At 43.8% G+C, this 18,402-nt stretch overlaps 1 protein-coding gene and 1 long non-coding RNA gene across 31 annotated transcripts in view; one reads left to right on the top strand and one right to left on the bottom strand.

Annotated features, from left to right (window-relative positions):
* Positions 1–357: 357 nt before the first annotated feature.
* Positions 358–3,950, bottom strand: LOC135315268 (uncharacterized). The gene is made up of 2 exons (XR_010374693.1): positions 3,491–3,950; positions 358–1,901 (listed from the first exon to the last, which is right to left on the bottom strand). It is a non-coding gene; the product is annotated as an uncharacterized LOC135315268 (long non-coding RNA).
* MAPK8IP3 (mitogen-activated protein kinase 8 interacting protein 3) overlaps positions 3,897–18,402 on the top strand; it is a 78,802-nt gene continuing 64,296 nt past the window's right edge. For 28 of the 30 annotated variants that reach the window (XR_010374692.1, XM_064462281.1, XM_064462292.1 and 25 more), the window contains exon 1: positions 3,897–4,298. Coding sequence is in view for 29 of the 30 variants with exons in the window: in XM_064462281.1 (XP_064318351.1) it covers positions 3,981–4,298 (318 nt within the window). In the remaining variant the exon portion in view is untranslated. The remainder of the gene's footprint in view (positions 4,299–18,402) is intronic. The other 2 variants (XM_064462314.1, XM_064462313.1) reach the window with 1 other exon arrangement.

Genomic DNA, 18,402 nt, shown 5'->3' on the forward strand with positions numbered 1-18,402 from the left:
GTTGTATGAGAAAATTCCCAATTGCCTGTGTTTTTGCAAGACTTTTTTCTAGTTTTTTTTTTCCCAGATTACAAGATTGCTCTGAATGGAGCCATTTTTTACCTTACTGCCTTTGTTTGCCTAGCGTTTAGAGTGCTGCTGTTGTGGCTTGTACTTGGAGTTTTAGATGCTACCTTATTTACCATTAATGATAAAAAAAATTTGATCCTGTTTAAGTGATGACAATTTCATCCACCTTACACTCTGTTTAGTTTGCATGGGCTACAGAAACATCTTCCAGCTGGTCTTTGATTATATTATAACCAGGATGATCTTGTTTCTCTTCTGTGAAAGCAAGCAATTCACTCCACTATTCCGTTTCACTTTTTTCCCTCTACATGCTAACTCAACAGATTTATTTATAAATTCTGGTGAAAGGAACATTCGAATCCACATAAAACTGTGATAAATTGGACTGGTTACAAAAACATGAGGGCACTAATTTGTGCAATTTAAAAAAATTATTTTCAAGAAAAAGTTTCAGATCTGAATTACACTATTGTATCTTTTTAAATGAGAACCTATTTGAAAGTAGTACATATCTCTTCACCACATCTGACACAGTGTCTGAAAAAAACAATCATCTGACTTATCTGATGAAGTACTTATTGCTTGTATGTAAGTATTAGCATACAGGCTTAGTGGATATTTCTTTTCTAGGTATTTAATATGCAACTTGGAGATTCAGATTAAACATCATTTTCCCATGTTTAGAGGACAATATGAGTCACCAGAATCAGAAGATTGCATTGGGTATGCTTATTTGGTGTTAGATTGGGAAACCTGCTTTATAATACATCCATGGAAATTCAAGTGGGTGTTGCAGTTCATCTGTGAGCAAAATGTTCCACATTGTTTTCTGTCATGCTGATTTTGTTCCCGTGCCTAATAACGACCACTAATGTCTGGAGTGATAGTCTAGGTGACTGAACCATTGAATTTTCCTCTGAACAACACAATCATATATAACTTTTGGGCATATCCCTGCTTTTGTCATGGTGTTTACACTCTTTGTTGTAGCCTTGCCCGGTTGAAATTCAGAAAGACTAATTACTTTGGCTTGTTCCGTTTGTCTAATAAATTCCAGTATTTAGGACTCTAATGATATAAACTATGTAAAGGTGGCTAGAATGATACAAACAACTCTTTATTGCTGTAAACTATTGCTTGCCTACAAAACCAGACTTGTTAAATTACCTTGTTTTGGCCTAAACACAGCTGTATTGCAAAATGCAGATTTCAATACTGTTGTAAAACAGGTATGTCTTCTTTATGCAAGTTTTTCAGCCTTTAATAACAATACCAAATCTGAAAACCTGTTTCTGGTTTTAAGCTGTTAATTTAAGACATTTTTTGGTCTCCTCCTTTTACCACCCAAAAAGAGAATATTTCCTTATAGTGAATGGACTGTGTAGTTGTCTTGGCCTCTCTTTGGCCATTTTTCTTTTAATTTTTTTAGTAACACTGTACAAAATACAAACTGATTCTTCAGGAAAAGCTCTATAACTGTAAATGTGTATGTTCTGAGAACCTAAACACCTATGTCGTCTAATAATTAGGTTTTTTAAGTGCCTATTCTTGACTTAGAGAAATCTGAGGAAGAAGAAGTAAGACTGGATATAGATGAATGGCACCTGAAATAAAGCCACACTGTAGATTCCCGGGTGTTAATATACATGCAGCTAACACAAATGAGCACAATTACCATGAAATCCTACATCTGCTTGTTAGGCTTTGGCTGAAGTGTTGCTCCAGTGATGAAAAAAATGCATCCCTACCCTAATACCAGAAATCTTCCTGCAATATCGGTTTGGCCATTCCTTCTTCCTGGCTGACAAGTCCTCGGGGGCTGTTCTGGACCCCTAAAAGAGACAAAAGTAAGCACTGGTGAAAGGCAGCTGAGTGCCAGAGGAGTGGGATTTGGGGTGCTACAAAGGAAAGTTTAACTCTGGAAGGATGATTTGGCCATATTTTCTGTGCATAAATTTGCCCTCCAACTTTGAAATATTTTGTTTAGGAAATTAGAAATGGCAATGATCACCATAAACCTGTAACAGTTTTGGTCTAGACTTAAATATCAGTTAGTTGGAAATCTCCTGCAAGTGGAAAGAAATAATCCTTCAGAGAGCTTTAGAGATACTTCATTTGAATATTTCTGATCATAAGGTGATTAAACAGTTATTTTGTGTATAATGAAATCGTTTTAGGGCTTGATTTTTTTTTTCCAAGGCAGCAATAGCTTGGCTAATTAATAAATTTATTTTTCTCATTTGCCTATGCATATTTCTTCCAATGATGCAAATAACTTACCTAGCTTGGAAACCATTTGTATTTCTAAATAGAATGCCTAAATGAGAAGCTTTTGAATTTCAGATATATGTAAAGAATGTATTTGCCTTTTCTTTGTTAAGAGTGGTAAAGTATGTCCTTGGTGTTTCAGAATCTCTCTTCCTTCTCAGCTAAGAACATGAAAAGTAATATCCCTCACAAGTAGGTTATTCACAAGGATATTTTGCAAAAGGGCATCAATATGAATAATAGTGTAATGGAATGTCTACGTTGCAGCAGTGAGAACTGGGGCTGCTGGTACCATGGGCATTTTTGAGCATTATTTCCCTTCTCCACCCCATTGTTAGCTTCTGTACAAATGTATTACATAAATGACTATGGTATGCATCAATTTGCTTTCTGTAACGTATGCTGCGGGTGCTGGAGCCTGCCTCTCATACCTGGGAGAGTGCTGCTGCTTAGAGAAATCTAGTGACGGAGTTCTGTGATTGTGCTGCTGCTTTCAAGGACTCAGGTGCTGGATTTTTTTAGGACTTCATATGGCCAGTTTTGACCTCTGGTCTACCTGCCAGTTCATCCCTCCTGAACAGGTCCTTGTCTCCTTTCACTGTAGTAACTAGAGCTGCCTTATCTTGAAAATATAATTAACTAAAGTGAAACAACTAACATGCATTGAGCAAAGGAGTGCCCTGATTTTCACAGATACTAGGAAGAGGCTTGCAAGTCTGAAGGTGTTTGGCACTTTGCATTAATAATTGGGTTGCAAAACTAGGTTCTAACACTCTTCTGGCTGGAAGTTGTCCCCTTCCCTCTAAAAAAAGAGTCCTTCTAGATGAGGCCTCAGATGGAACAACATCCAGTTTAGGTAACACTTCTTACAATTTTCTTAGAGGACAGAGAATTTGAGTGGGAATAGGAAAGAACTGACTTGTTTGTGACCTTTGGACCATTTACTTCAAAGGCCTCTCCACTTTGTAGCTTTTAACATATCCAGGCCTGGGACAACTTATTTCCCTAAATCCTTTGGTTTTGGGGTCCAGATCAGGATGTGGAGACTTGGGTTTGGATTTCAGTTCAGATGAACTGAACGGACCAAAGCACAGAGCTAGATTTGCTGAGTCTTTAACGAGGGTCCCAGAGGAGATGGTTTTCCAGCACCCACCATGATCTGCAGCTTGTGTTGAGGCACTGGGTTTCATCCATGCTCTTGGTACCCGATGCCGTTCGTGCCGGTGTGTCACGCATAAAGATCTCGTCCGTCGTGTGCAGCCCCTATGGGCAGCTGAAGCTTCGCTGCCATCCTTTGCCAGGCCTTAGGTCTCGGGCGGAGAAGCTGCCCCCGGGTGGGTTTGACCCCCCCCGCAGAGCGGCGTGTGACATGCGTGGGGGGCGCGGCCGGGCCGGTGCTGTCCGGGGAGGGGGTCTGCGGCTCCCCAGTGGGAAAAGCGTTGGCGCGCTGGGAGCCGCCGCCCCGCGCTTCGCCCCTCGGCCCCAGCCCAGGGGCGGCTCCGGGCGCGGCGCCGCCGCGCTCCGCCCCGGCCGGTCCCCGCGGCCCGTGACGCGGCGGGCGGGGCGGGCACAGCCTGGCGGCGGCGGCGGCGGCGGCCTCGGCGGGGGAGCGGAGCGGAGCGGGTGGCTGTCGGGCCGGCAGGATGCTGGAGATCCAGCTGGACGATGGCGGCGTGGGGGGGTACCCGGGCGACGATTACTGCTCGGGGTCGGTGATGTCGGAGCGGGTCTCGGGCCTCGCCAACAGCATCTACCGCGAGTTCGAGCGACTGATCCACTGCTACGACGAGGAGGTGGTGAAGGAGCTGATGCCGCTGGTGGTGACGGTGCTGGAGAACCTGGACTCGGTGCTCACCGACAACCAGGAGCACGAGGTGGAGCTGGAGCTGCTGCGGGAGGACAACGAGCAGCTCCTCACGCAATACGAGCGGGAGAAGGCGCTGCGCAAGCAGGCCGAGGAGGTGAGCGACGCCGCCCCGCGACCATCTTGGCCGCCCGCCGGGCGGGGGCACCGCGCCGCGGCCTGGGCTGGGCTGGGCTGCGCTGGGCTGGGCCGGCGGCGGGGCGAGGCCGCGGGGCCGGCTCGGGCCTGTGGCGGGGCCGGCTCGGGCCTGTGGCGGGGCCGCCTGCCCGCCGGCCTCGCCTCCGGCGGCGGGTCCCCTCCTGGCTGGGCCCTGCGGCGGGCCCGGGGCGGGGCGGGGTGCCCGGGGCAGCGGCCGGCCGTACCTTCTAGAAGGGGAGGGCGGGTGGCCGGGGCGGGCGCGGGCCTTGCGGGACGGGTCCCTTCGTGCGGGGGGATGCGGAGCTGCTGCTGCACCCCCCCGCGGGATCCCCGATCCCCCCGGCGGGGTCCCGGCCCGGCGCCTCCCGCAGCCCCGCGCAGCCGGGCGTGCAGGTGCCTCTGCGGCTGATCCGCCCCTGGGAGAGCAGGAGAGGGAAAAAGCCAAACAAAAAAAAAACCCTCAACAAAAATAGCTGCAGTCCTGTGGATTTGAAGAATTCACTTTGGAATGCCGACAGCACCTAGAGGACTTGACATTTGTGCTAAATTGTGGTTTAAAACAGTACTTCTTAACGTTGATAATCTTTGTGCGGCCATACAGCCTTTTAAATGTCAGCAGTAAGCTATTTAGTTGGAGCAAGAAATTACCTTTAGAGTATAGCATCCGGTTTTTGAAACTTGTTTTTACCAAAGCTACATCTTGAACCTTAATAAAATAGTTTCCCAAGTTCGCATCTGCAGTTTCCTGGAGTATGGATTTGCTCCCATGAGAGCTGTGTCAGAGCTGCTCTGCTGGAAGGGGGGATTTGAAAGTGGATCATGAGACAGACAAAAACCCCTCTGATGGGAAGGAAGGAAGGAAAATCCTTGGATTACAAAGACTAAGATGTAGAGAAAACAGAGAGGGTAGGTGGGAAGTGACTTGCACTCTGTCATCTTCCGACCTCTGCACCTGTCCCTGCTGAAATCAAGAACATCTTTTTGGCCATAAATGAAGACTGTGAACCAAAGGGTTTGCTGTTTAGCCTCTTTAAGTGATAATCTGTGAACTGGGATAAAGTGCTGGTGGTGGAAAAAGTCCACCACCACACATCATCTTTGTTTCACTAGACAACTTCTTAAAAAGGGTTTTTTTCCATCTAAGAAAGAGCAGAAGATTTAAGATTCAGAGTCTTACTAGGAGCCAAGTTCTGATTTCATATGGGGTAATTAATAAAATAGCCTTTGAACTGGAGAACAGTGTAAAGGACCGTGCAGTATTTTCACAGTGTGTGTTGTTGCTTAATAATTGCATGCAAGAGTCTTGCTAACTTGATGAAGAAGATGCTTGTGGCCTTTTACCAATACTGAAACCGATAGCCGATCAATTAAAGTTTAGTCCTGAGTTTTAATTTTGTATTAATGGACTAATAAATAATATTTAAAAATTCTTCTGAATGCATGCAGGGATTGAAAAATGATTCTGAGTACAGAAGACCTTACTTATTAAACGTGGCATAGAGACAGTATTTTGCAGCCTCTGACAAATAAAAGTGCACTATTTATGGGGAAAAAATGGGACTACAAACAGGGAATGGAACAGTCCAGTGGGAATGATCTTGCGTCTTTGGACTTGGGTGGATTTCTGTTCTTGACTTACTAGATACAGAATATGTTTTCTGGGAGCAAATGTAGTGACAACAGCTACATTCCCTGCAGGGAAACTCAGGAGCCATAGCAGGATACTGTTTGCTGAGGTTTCAAAGGCACTGCTGCTGATGGTGATACTCTGTCATACTTACGCACAGCTCAGTTTAAGTGTGGCAAAAAAGTGTCTGCAAGGATGCTTCTTACCCAAAAGGAATAGATCATGTGCTTTTTATGAGAACAAATGAGTATTCTGCCTCTACGTAACTCCTGTTACAAGGTCATATATGGAATGTATGGCTGCTATTTCCCTCTGCATATAACAAAGGGTACATTATTTATCTGCCCGTTTCCCATAGGCTGCTTACTATGCAGTAAATGATATGTTATGGAGGTAAAAAAATCTATGTATAGAGAATTCTGCTGTCCACCAGGAAGTTGTAAACGGTTAAAAACCAGTAAAATGCTTTTCCCACTGGAATGTGGATTGTTCTGTAGCAGCGCCCACAGTGACCAGGGAAGGTCCATCCCACATCTCAAGCAACGTTCAGCCTCCTGTGCTGCGCCTCAAGGCCTGGCATGAGATCTTCACTTTTAAGTGGGAGGATCCTCCTCTGGGAACAGGATTTGACCCCAGTCTTTATTCCTTCTGCATATGAGTGCTGATTACGACAAAGTTGGGAGTTGGAGATGAAAAACTGATCTGTTCTCCTCTTGCAGTTTTGTGTCAAGAGATGCTGAGTTGTAATTACTTTGTATTAGTTTGTTAATTTCAAAGTAACTGAAACCACAAGTGGGCATTGTTCTCTGGCATAAAAATGTGCATTGTATTCTCTTGTTAACACCACCACAGAAACATCAAATCTTGCTGTTTCATCTAGATGCAGAGAAGGTGTACAAACAGACTCTCATAGGTATGTTTGGTTAAATTAGGTCTGTTTCTAACAACTTTCATTTCAATTCCACTAAATGCCACAAAGAAAGGTTTTCCTTCTCAGTACTCTTCTGTCTCTTTCTCGAAGATGATTCTGGTTTGTATCTTTTAAAACAACTTTGCCAAAAGCAAATTACTGCTTTATTTTCTAAACACTTGGGCTGCAGAGTGACTCCATATTTTTGACTTGTCCTAAAATAGGACAGCAGAAGCATCCAGGCAAGTGCATTGAAAATAGAAGTTACTTGAAATGAGGCGGTGCTGTCAGTCTCTGTGACTGTGGGGCTTAGTACACAACGTTTCAGTTTTCTCTGGCCTCCAAGCTACTGAAGATGGGGGATTGCACCAGATTTTTGGTGATTTTGTTTTCTTCCATCTGTTTCATATTATGTATGAACATAGGGTAATTATGTCTTGCATGGTATGGTGCCTCACGGATTCACAGCATTGTTTGGTTTGGTGGCAACCTTCTGAGATCATCTTGTCCAACACCCTCTGCTCAAGCAGGGTCAGCCAGAGCAGGTTGTCCAGGACTGTGTCCAGTCAGAGTTTGAAGCTCTCCAGTCTCTCTGGGCAGCCTGTGCCGGTGTTTGACCACCCTCCCAGTAAACAAGTGTTTCCTTGTGTTCAGATGGAATTCTGTGTGGTTTAATTTGTGCCCTTTGCCCCTTGAACAGAGGAGAGTCTGGCTTCCTCATCCTCTTAAACACACTGGTGAGATCTCCCTAAGCCATCTCTTCTCCAGGCTGAGCAGCCCCAGCTCTCTCAGCCTCTCCTCCTCCTAAAGACACTGCAGTCCATTTACTCCCTTTGTTGCCCTGGTATTTGTGGTGGTGTATACTAACACATGGTATTTATTTGGTTTTACTCACCAGGTAGCGTTTTTAGCTTGATTTCTTAAGCAAATTGAGCTTGTGTGATTACTCTGTTGGGCAGTTGCCCCAGTAACTTAAGATGGTGACTATTTTCAGCCATATTTGTAAAAAAAAAAAAAGCTATAGTGTTTTTGGTTTTTTTTGTTTGTTTGTTTGTTTTAATGAGAAGCAAAAGAGAGACAGGCCAAGTGAAGGTCCTGCCTAGAGGAGAGACAGGCAGAGCTTGCCAGTGTGCAGGTCAGTAGTAGCCTGCAGGACAGTTGGCACTTGGGTCTGGGGCGGGTGGGTCCAGCTCTTGTTAGTCTTGCAAAGCCCGTCTCTTCCTTGTATCTGCTCAGAAGGCACATGGAGGTAGAGTTGGGATGGGGAAAGATCTAGGGGACACCAGCAGAAATCCCAAGGGAAAACAAACTTTATTTGGTCCCCTCTTAATGAGACATTTTGTTTTATTTAAGCTGCTTTCCTAATGTTCTGGATTCTTCTTCCCTTGAAGAAAACCACCACCTTGTGCCCTAAATGCTGGCTTCTGCAGAGATTGTTAGTCACGTTTGGGCACTAATTCCAAGATTAGCATGCACATGTAAATGCATTTACACATGGGAAGCACAGAAGCATGGGGCTGGTTGGTGTATGTTAGCATTGCTTCCTGGAGGTCAGAAAAGCAAGGTGGATCTCTGCCAGGCGTGGAGGTGGCTTTCTGACCTCTCATTGCATGAAAACTGCTTCCAGTGAAATTTCATATATCACAAGGGAATGGTGGTGGCTGGCCAAAGAAATAAAAAGTGTATTAATAGCAAAGTAAGATCTTGGTCAATTGTTTTGCAATGTCAGTTAATCTCATTAGAATTTTTAAAATGGTTGCTCATTTAACGTATGTCTACATATGGTGTAGAGATAAGTACCTAGGGCTGGTTAGGAGGTCTGACGCCCTCATGAAAGACTTATAGCTTGGGTTTTGCACTACAGCAGTCCAGCACCTGGAACCAATCTCCATTGGAAAGTGGTTAAAGAAACCTATGTCTCAGTAAACGTGGCTGTTGCTCCTAACAATGACTCTGCCTGTGGTGGTAGCTGTGTTCCCAGGCTGTCAGAGGGCAGGTGACACTGCCCACGTCAGTGTGGTTGGGACTTTGCTTGACTCTGGGGGCAGGCAGCCAGCATGCAACCACGTGACAGAGACTTCCAGGCTGTGGTTCTCAAGACCTGTCTTGCTGTTGGACCTGACAAAGAGGTGGGCAGCTCTGCTCTGAGCTGCCCTGTGCTGTGATGTGAGCTTTGGCAGCACAGGGACCCCCTGAAGCAATGCGTGCTGCGTGTGTGACATTCCCAGTGGGCTGTCTTTCGAGTTGTCATCGTCTGGGCTTCCCCACAGGTGTATCTGTGCTCTGGGTATTTTCTCAGAATCACAGACTGGTTGAGGTTGGAAGGGATCTCCAGAGGACCCAGAGCTGGTCACCCTGAACTGTGTCCAAGTAGCATTTGAATATCTCCACAGAGGGAGACTCCACAACCTTTCTGGGGAGCCTGTGCCGGTGCTCAGTGTCCCTCACAGTGAAAAAGGGTTTCTTGTTGTTCAGAGGGAATCTCCTGTGTTCCAGCTTGTGCCCATTCCCTCTTGCCCTGTTGCTGGCCACCACCAGAGAGCCTGGCTCCATCCTCTGTACCTTCCCATTAGCTATTTATATACTTTGATGAGATATACCTGAGCCTTCTCTTCTGCAGGTGCTCCAATCCCTTCATCATCCTTGTGACCCTTCACTGGACTCTCTCCAGGCTGTCCCTGTGTCTTGTACTGGAGAGCCCCACACTGGACACAGCACTCCTGGTGTGGCCTCACCAGTGCTGAATAAAGGGGAAGGATCACCTCCTTGACCTGCTGGCAATAGCAAAGGACACCATTTGCCTTCTTTGCCACAAGGACACATTGCTGGCTCATGTTCAACTTAATGTCCACCACGACCCCCAGTCTTCTGCCAAGCTGCTTTCTGGCTGGGTGAACCCAGCATATACTGGTGCCTGGGGTTGTTCTTCTCCAGGTGCAGGACCCAAAAAGGATATGAACTGTAAAAGCCCTTTGCTGGCATTGCCACTGTGGGACTTGTGTTTGAGAGACACCTGGGTGTCGTCCTTTCCCACTTCCAAAGGAAAAGCAACATCTCTGTCTTCTGATGGCATGTTGCTGTGACTATTGCTTCCTCTTTATGGCTTGCTATTTGCATTGTTACTTTATGTGATAAGCGCATTCATTTACCAGTATTTTATTTTTGTGTAATAGTTGGAGATGCCTCCGGTGTTTTGTTTGAAAATCAGTGGGCAACGCTTTGGGAGGAGATGGTCCTTTGTGAGAGGCACGGACTGTAGTTGCTGCAGGTTTCTGTGTGGCTTGAGGTACTTAAGGAGCTCTCCAGTGGGTTGACAATATTGCAAGTTCATTGGCTTCTGTCTGCACTTCAAACAACAAAAAGACTTTTGAAAATTGCCCCTTCCCTCCAGTTTGTTAAGGGATACTTTAAATATTGTCCCTCCCATACACTAATTCTCTTCAAGAAGATGGTGGGGAAGGGTGGTAAAAGTGATGCTCTGTGCTCCAACCTCTCCGCTGTGAGCACTTTTTCCCTTTCTGCCTTGTGTTTTCTTTCTCTGTGAAATGAATTGCAGCCTGGGAAGGCACTGTCTGTTTCCCTACCCTGAAACCTGACCTCACAAATAGCTGATTAATGGAAGTTTCTGCAGGTTGATGGTGACCTCATAGCATCGAAGGAGAAAAGCATTTGGGAATAGCAGATACTGGATAAAGAAAGGCTCTGGTTATCACATGGATTCTTTCTACTACATGCAGTTGAAAGTAACTGGCAAGCATGAAATGCAGACTTAGTGCACAGCCGTCTATGACAAGATCTGTCTCTATATTCTTCAGAATCCTCTTCGTCCATTTGTGGAGTCTGCAGGCACTGTCAGATTTCACCAGTAGAATGAGCAGCAGAATCTGTGTCATTATTAGAGGGTTATTCCAATTTACCTTGAGTCCTCTTTTGCAATTGTCTTGATTTACAAAAGCTGTTGGTCCCAGACAAACTAGATTCTTAATTTTTCTGAAAAGTACTGTGATATTTGTAATGATTTTTTTCTACTGAGCATGCAAATGTTAGATTTCATATTTATGATACTCTCCTCCTCACTTGTTGTAAGGTTCCAGAATATATCCATTTAGTTGTTCAGAAATAAAAAGCAACACAAGTGTGAGCATCTGTAAAGTGATCCCATGTCTTGGGGGTGAGACAAACCTTAAATCATTGGGATATTAATAATCTTTTCTCATTTTTCTCCCATGTCTTTTGTCAATGATATTGCTTGAACATGATTCAGAATTGATCACAATATTGCAGATTATGATTAAAACTCAACAACTGAAGATAATAAAATTAACTCCATATATTTAAAAAGTAAGCAACAACAAAAAGTGTTTTTGGAGACCCATGTGTTTCCAATTCATATCTAAGTAGACAGTGTTAGTTATAACAATTCTAACATCCTCCCTTCTGTCTTAAATGGTAAAATAAATCTACTAGCCATCCTTACCAATAGTGACAACCTCATCGCTGCTTTGGCCGGTGATCAGCACATCCACCGAGTGAAGGATGGTAATCTTTAGATTCTAAGCATGCCTTTTCTTGCAAAAAGTTGTAGCAATAAAACTAAATAGCATTATAAGTCAAGGATTTAACATCCTGTTGCTGTCTCCTGATGCATGACTAGGATCGATGTTAATGCAAATAACAGTGGTAGAGGTAATTCTTTCCTTCTGCTGAGGGTGAAGTAGGGGCTTTTGCTGGGAAATAACTAAATGGTGCCTGTTCTCTACTTGGATGTGAGGGTCGAGAGCTGCCTCTGCAAGTGGAAGGAAGGTTTGCTGCAGTTCTAGATTGGTTCCTGTCCTGCCCCTATCCTTATCAATGCAACACCAGGGTAGAGATTGCGTTGCAGATGTTTAAGAGCAGCAGCCGCTCTCTTCCATCTCCACAGTAGTATTGTAGTATTATGGCAGTCTGCCCTTTTTTATTTGCTTCGTTCTTTGTGCATCACTCCATCAGGAGTAAGGCGAGTCGGCACATGACAGGGTGCGGACTGGGGGCAACAGCGTGGATGATACCAAGGATGGCAGCAGTGTGGTGTCCTGAAAGATGCAGAACGTGTCAGTCTGTTCCCGGGACCTTATCTCCCATGGGATCTGTCTCGGTGGCAGACTAGTTAGTGCTGGTTTTGAGATGCAGGAGAGAGATGTATCCTTCTGCTGGTGAGAAGCCAAGCTGGTCTGGTGGAGGGATACCAAGTGGACTAAATGCAGACTAAGGGCTAAAATACAAGATGTAATGCTTTGGGATTAGGCAAAGGAAAAAATGCTCTTAGAAATGCAGAAGCAGCTTGTCCTTACCTCTACTTTTTTTGATATTCTCCCCATAAAAACTTTGTGTGCAGAATGTTTTTTTTTTTAATGTAAAAACTAGATTTTTTTGGCATATGAGAGATGTTGTTATAGGACAAACAGTTGCTGGAAGACCCCTTGCCAAAAATGTTTGGTTAGTTATTCTGAATTTTTTCAAATAAATGGTATGTCTATACTGATTAGATGAAATTAATTTGGAGACTTTTCGGTTTACAAGTTTTATTAATTTAAAGAAACCTATGAAAATCGATTTGTGACAGGCAGTAGAAACTGACCCTATAATATGTATTTCTAAATCACTTCTTTATGAGGAATCAGGCTTTCCAAATGTAATGCCCATCAGTCCTCACCATCTGGTAACCTTACTTTATTCTCACTAATCTTGGAGGAAAAAAATCTATATCCAAACAGATCCTTCATACAAATCCTCTCTCTGTCGCTCAAGCTTATGACCCGTATTAATATTCATAAATATCAGTGTGCGTTGTTAAAAATTACCTTTAAAGTAAAATTAATCTGAGCGAGCCCTGTAAGCTGTTACTTTATTTAAAGAGCAATTCAAGGTAATATTCTGGATGTTAGTTGATGATGATGATCTGGCCAGGTTTTCCTCTACAGGTTTAGCTGTATCAGTCAAATTGTAATCCCCAGGCGGGCTTTGGTGAGAAGTTGTTTTTTTTTTCCTCTTGATGAAATGAAGCAGGCTGCTTTGTGGTCATGTTCTGTTCGTGGCTCTGCAGGTGGATTTTTCAAGAATGTTGTTGGGATGTACTAGGTGTATGAAGGCAGAACTTAGCATTGGGGTTTCAGGGGGTAGAATTGTAAGAGAAAAGCCAAGAAGGTCTGGGAAGATTTGGACTTACTACCATTGAAAATGAATTTTAATAACTGTGATGGCCAAAGTTTCAAGAAAAACCCTAGCCAGTCTTCGCTTTTCTGCAAATGATGCAATCTTTCATCTAGCAGAAGCACCCCAGCACCTCTGTTCTTCCTCTTGCCTGCTGAGGATGATGAAGATGGTACACATCTACATCATCATCGCTTGTCATGGTGCCTCCGACAAGTTGTAGCAGGCTAGATCCTTTCATGCCACTGAGGAGGAAGCATGGGGTGTCTCACCTGAGAGGAGCTGCTCCATCCCTATTCTTACCTCCTGCTGCACAGTCCTGGAGCACACATGAGGAGTGCTGGCCAGGCAGTGGCTGCTCTGCATTGACTTCAGGTGGTGCAGTAATGTATGAGCAGTCAGCTGGACCCTCTCCTGCCTTTCCCAGTGGGAACCTGCTTGGCATTTCCAGGAGACTGCACCATGGTACTCAGATACTTCTTATATCACGTTGTGCATGCAAGCCTCATAGGCTCAGCCTGTGTCATGCTGACTGTGTCCAGCCCTTGCTTACAGCAATGTGAGGACCAGCAGATATGTGCAGGGCTGCTATTTCATCTGTCCCCTTTTTGATCAACAGTGATTTCAGTTCTAGATTTCAGATTTCAGTCTTTGAAATAGATAGACCATCAGTCTGAGGGTGCACGTTGATTCAGGAAGATTGACAGCTAATCCATGTGTCCAGGGATGCCACACATGGGCCATGCCAAACACTGCAATTCTTCTGTATTTTGTGGTGGAAAATCCTTTCTTTTCTTCAAGGGGGTGGTCAGCCTTCAAAATTGATACATCGGGTGTACTATTCCGTTTGTCTGCAGTTCACCTTACAGTCTGTTGGGCTGCAAGGTGTCCATAACGATATCCTCAGAGCTGTGTCTTGCTTTGCAGGACAGATTGCTTTAGTTCAGGTATCAACGGGAAGCATTGGGCTGTTTGCTCCTGAGCTGGATAGTGAGGTGGTCTCCACAGAGAAGGCAGCCACTGGTATCTGCCTTCTCTCCCAGTGCCCTGATTTGAAGGGACCTGCTCAAGGCAGGATGCGATGCTCAGCTGGGTCTGACAAAAACACTTTCAGGCTCTTGTTTTTCTTTCCCATTCTACCTGTGGCTTGGTCATCCCAACCTCAGCCACTGTACTTTGTGGCATGAATGCTAGTTGCCTCTCAGTGCTAGAGCAGACCTGCTCATCCCCCTGGAGAGGGGAAGCAATGTACTAGTATCAAAAACAGGTTTGCCTGCCCTCCCATCTGCAGTGTTTTGTGGAAGGGTTTTCCTGTCGGACACATGCTGAGTTTCTCCCAAAAGAGAATGGTACGTGGTAATTGTAAATCCTAATTTAAAACAGGAAAAATAACTAATCTGTTAATGATTGAATATTTTCAAGGTGTACGGCCCAGAGGCACGTTAGCTTTTGGCCTTCTTTTTCAGAGTCTGTTTGAAATTTGTGGTTCTGGGATTCTGTGCTTAAAAAGGACTGAAAGGGCTCCTTTGAACACATTTATGAACAGCACATTCGGAAGAATTATACAACATGACGTATAACACATTTAGAAGAACTCAGTTATGGAGAAGTACCTTCCCCTTTCGACTCTGGAGGGAGGTGTTGTTTCAGGATATTCTACAGTTTTCTTTCACCAATCAAGGATAGCTTTGGAAAATAATCCAAATATATGTTTTGGTTGAGCTTAAAGAGAATCTATTTTTTTTATTTAGTTGTTATTCATTGTAAAATACATTGTGTCTTGCAGAAAATGGGACACTAGGGCATGTGCTTAAACACTGAGCAATCTAAATTCAGCGTGTCACAGCAAACAGAGATGGGGAGTAAGGCAAGAGGTGTATGGTGTGTGCAGGAGTAGAAGGTGGTGAAAATTGCCTGTTACTCACATGGCACATCTCATACCAAGTTCTGGGTCTCTCTCTTGGCTTTAGAGCTGCAGTTGAGGAGGCAGGTGTCTGTTTTCAGGAGAAACCTCCCTAGGTTGAGGAATGGGTAGGCAGAGTTGGTGGTATTCATTTTAGAGCTTTCCATGGTGGTAAAATTAAGAGGAATCTGGTGCTCTCAGCATTTAATTTGGTGAATAAGTTCTCCTCCAGCGTTACTTAAGGAAACTGTCTAGATTACGTTTCAGAGTGTCCGAGCTAAAATCTGAGTGAGTGGTTTCAGAGCTAAGAGATTTTTCAAGTAACTGATACATAAGTAGCATTTTTCTTACTAAATCTTGAGGGGTTTTATATTTCATATTTTTATATTTCATGGTGATGATGGCATTAACTGACTGCCTCTGTCTGGGCCTGCCTTCCCATTTCACCACATTTATTGTTGCTAAGTTTCAATATTCTCCCCAGAAGCCCATGGAATGGATTTTAAAATTTTTGTTAGTGAAATATCCACTGATGTATATTGGATATAATGGAGTATTTCTGGTGTCTTTCTATACATGTCTAAATTTGACCTTCCAAAATCTAGTTTTAAAGCTCATCTGAAGTTCCTCTAGAAAAGAAATTAGCCATACCTCCAATAGGAGGGTTAAATTCCGACCCCAAGCCCTTGCTGTGGAAGCAGAAATGTTCTGTTATGGAAGACGTAACAGGCATGGATACTGCATGTGCTGAATATTTCAGAAAAGTATTGCTAGATTAGTGAAAGTTCTGTACAGCTTTGATACATCTCAGGATTGCTTCCTATGAAGATCTGAGCAGCTACCAGTACATTTATTTTTTTCTTTCTACGGTACCCTTCAGTACCGTACAGTTTGACACATATCTGCTAGAAATACCCGTTCCTTTAAGGTGAAAGGGAGGTTCATGGTGTAAGAATGAAAAAAGTATTGAGAGAAATACAGGATGGCCATGTAAGCTGGCCCTTTCACTTTCGTGTAATGCTTAATAGGCTCTTCTTGCACGAGGAATTTCTCTTCTCCAGTGTTACAGCTGTGTGAAAAGTGTGTGGCCTGGTAGCTTTGTACACCCAAAACTTTGCTTTTAAGGTGTGTTGCGTGGACTAGATTGGATTTGGTATCAGTTTTATCCTTAGAACACCAGAGTGACTGAAAATAAGCACCAGTAACTGATTTTAATTATTCAAATAGAGATGTCTCATTCTAAATAATCTATTTTATTTTGTTTATCACTTTGTGCTTTTCTGTAGTCTTCTAAAAACAAGTTGTTTCTCACTGGTTTGATGCAATTTGGCTCTTTGTATACATCCAATAAGAAGACACAGTATTTACACACGTATGCTTAAGAAATTATATTAGTCATATCTCTTTCTACTAGAAAATATTTTCATTTTACTAGAAAATGGTGAAAGACTGTTAGAGAAATAATACTCTCTCATTTGTGCTTTGAAGATAATGGCGTTCAACAGATACTACCATACTTTCACATTCAACCTCTGAGCATTTATGTTTAAAAGCATGTTCAATTTAAGCTAAAATGTTGTTTTTATCCATTGATTTGGTATACCTTGTACGAGGTGCCCTTTGCCTCCAGAAATCTCCTCTACTTACTAGCAGGGTGGTTTTCCAGGTACATCTTACCAGTGCTTCATACAGTGGTGTGAATATTGTCCCAGGAGTGTCCCAGTGTCACATTGCCTTTTTCAAAGGCCTACTAATATCTGAGATTATAGACCTAAAAAATCTGCGGGCTGTCACTTTCGTTAGCACAGTCCAGTGCAGTCTGTGTGGCATGGGGTGGCAGGAGGTGGCAGCATGTGCATCTCCTCTTTGCCCTCCTCATGCTGCAGTTGCATCTGGCCTAGCGCCTGCCACTGTGGGGTCTGATGAACAAATCGTTCTGTCATCAGCTCCTTCCTCTCGACCCTCCTCATCACAGCAGAAATGGCTGTCCCTGTGTGCACACCCTTGCAGTCGTGTGCTGTTCAGTCCCAGTATTGCTCTGGCCTTCAGCATCACCCAGTTATTCCCCTGTGATAGTTTGGTTCTTTTTAGTGCTGATGGCACCTCCTGGTCTTATGTCATCTGCAGGACTTGACAGTGTCACCTCCTTTCTTGTTGGCTGTGCTTGCTGATGGAAATACAGGACAAGGCTGTTCTCAAGGCAGTTTTGAGAAGAAGTCTGCAAGGACCCCATCCTTTCTTTGTGCACCCCTTTCCTCCACCACATCTTTTGTCCCACGTGTACATGTCGTTAGTCCCACCAGGAGATGTGAGCAGCAGGAGGGGCGAACTCTGTCTCTCGGGCAGATCTGGAGCAGGGTTGAGGGTGTGGGAGGGTCCCCTCTGCCTCCCCTGGATGTGCTGTAGGACCAGGCGTACTTCACAGAGAGCATCTTAAAAGAAAAGCGATCTTTTGTAAAAAGAATCAGATCCCTTGGAATAGGAATATAGGAGATGGTAATCCTTGCATAAATCAATAAGACAGACATTTATTTCACAGAAGGCATTCAGAGACCAATCTGTGAGTATAGAGTATCTAGCAGATTAAAAATGTCTTTTTGACTTCTTGAAGTTAGCAACAGGAACAAAAATCTTTATCTCCAAGCTCTGCAGATGTAAAGGAAATGTTATTTCACTAGAAAGTTGTATGCCTTTATGGAGATGGAAATGTTCCTTCAGGAGTGCCTTTGTCTTTGGGGAGGGTGGCAAAGATTCAGACACAGGGCATAGCTCAGAGCATCTTTCCATCATGAAACTGTATGCTGTGTGCCCTTCTGGACTAATAAACTCTAAAAAACAAGTTTAAAATGCAGTTAAAAAGGCATTATAATGTGTTCAGAAAAAAATAGGAAGGAAGAGGAAGAGGTTGTTCTCTTTTACAATGTTTTGGCCATTCTACTAATAAATAGCCTGTTCACTGCCAGTTATATTTGAGGTCAGAAACCTCAGCCAACGAAGGCTGATATTTATTTTTCCGTATTAAATGCATAGTTATGTGTAAGCATCTTCACGTGAATCAGTATTATGTACCTTAAGTATTCAATATAGAATTATTACTATAATCATGCATTCCTTATATAAAACACCTCCTGGTCCAAAGGTTGATGTGTAACATAAGTTGTACTGTGAATATGATTTGAACTTCATGCCAAGCTCTGCAATGACAATTATAAGAGTTTCTATATCGCTGCTGTCACAACTGTGATTGCATAATTGCCAGACACACCAGAAATGGGGAACCCTCGCAGAACACAGTAAGAGGCACAGGAGAACACAGTTGTGATTTACTAAGTTTTGTGGTAAGTGCAGGATAAGATTTTGAACAAGCATGAAATTTGAGATGGTAAATTAATTACCTGGGAGTTTTAAAAAGTATGGTGTAGTCAGGGGTTTTA

This window comes from Phalacrocorax carbo, chromosome 10 (genome assembly GCF_963921805.1).
Source record: "Phalacrocorax carbo chromosome 10, bPhaCar2.1, whole genome shotgun sequence".
Lineage (NCBI taxonomy): Eukaryota > Metazoa > Chordata > Aves > Suliformes > Phalacrocoracidae > Phalacrocorax > Phalacrocorax carbo.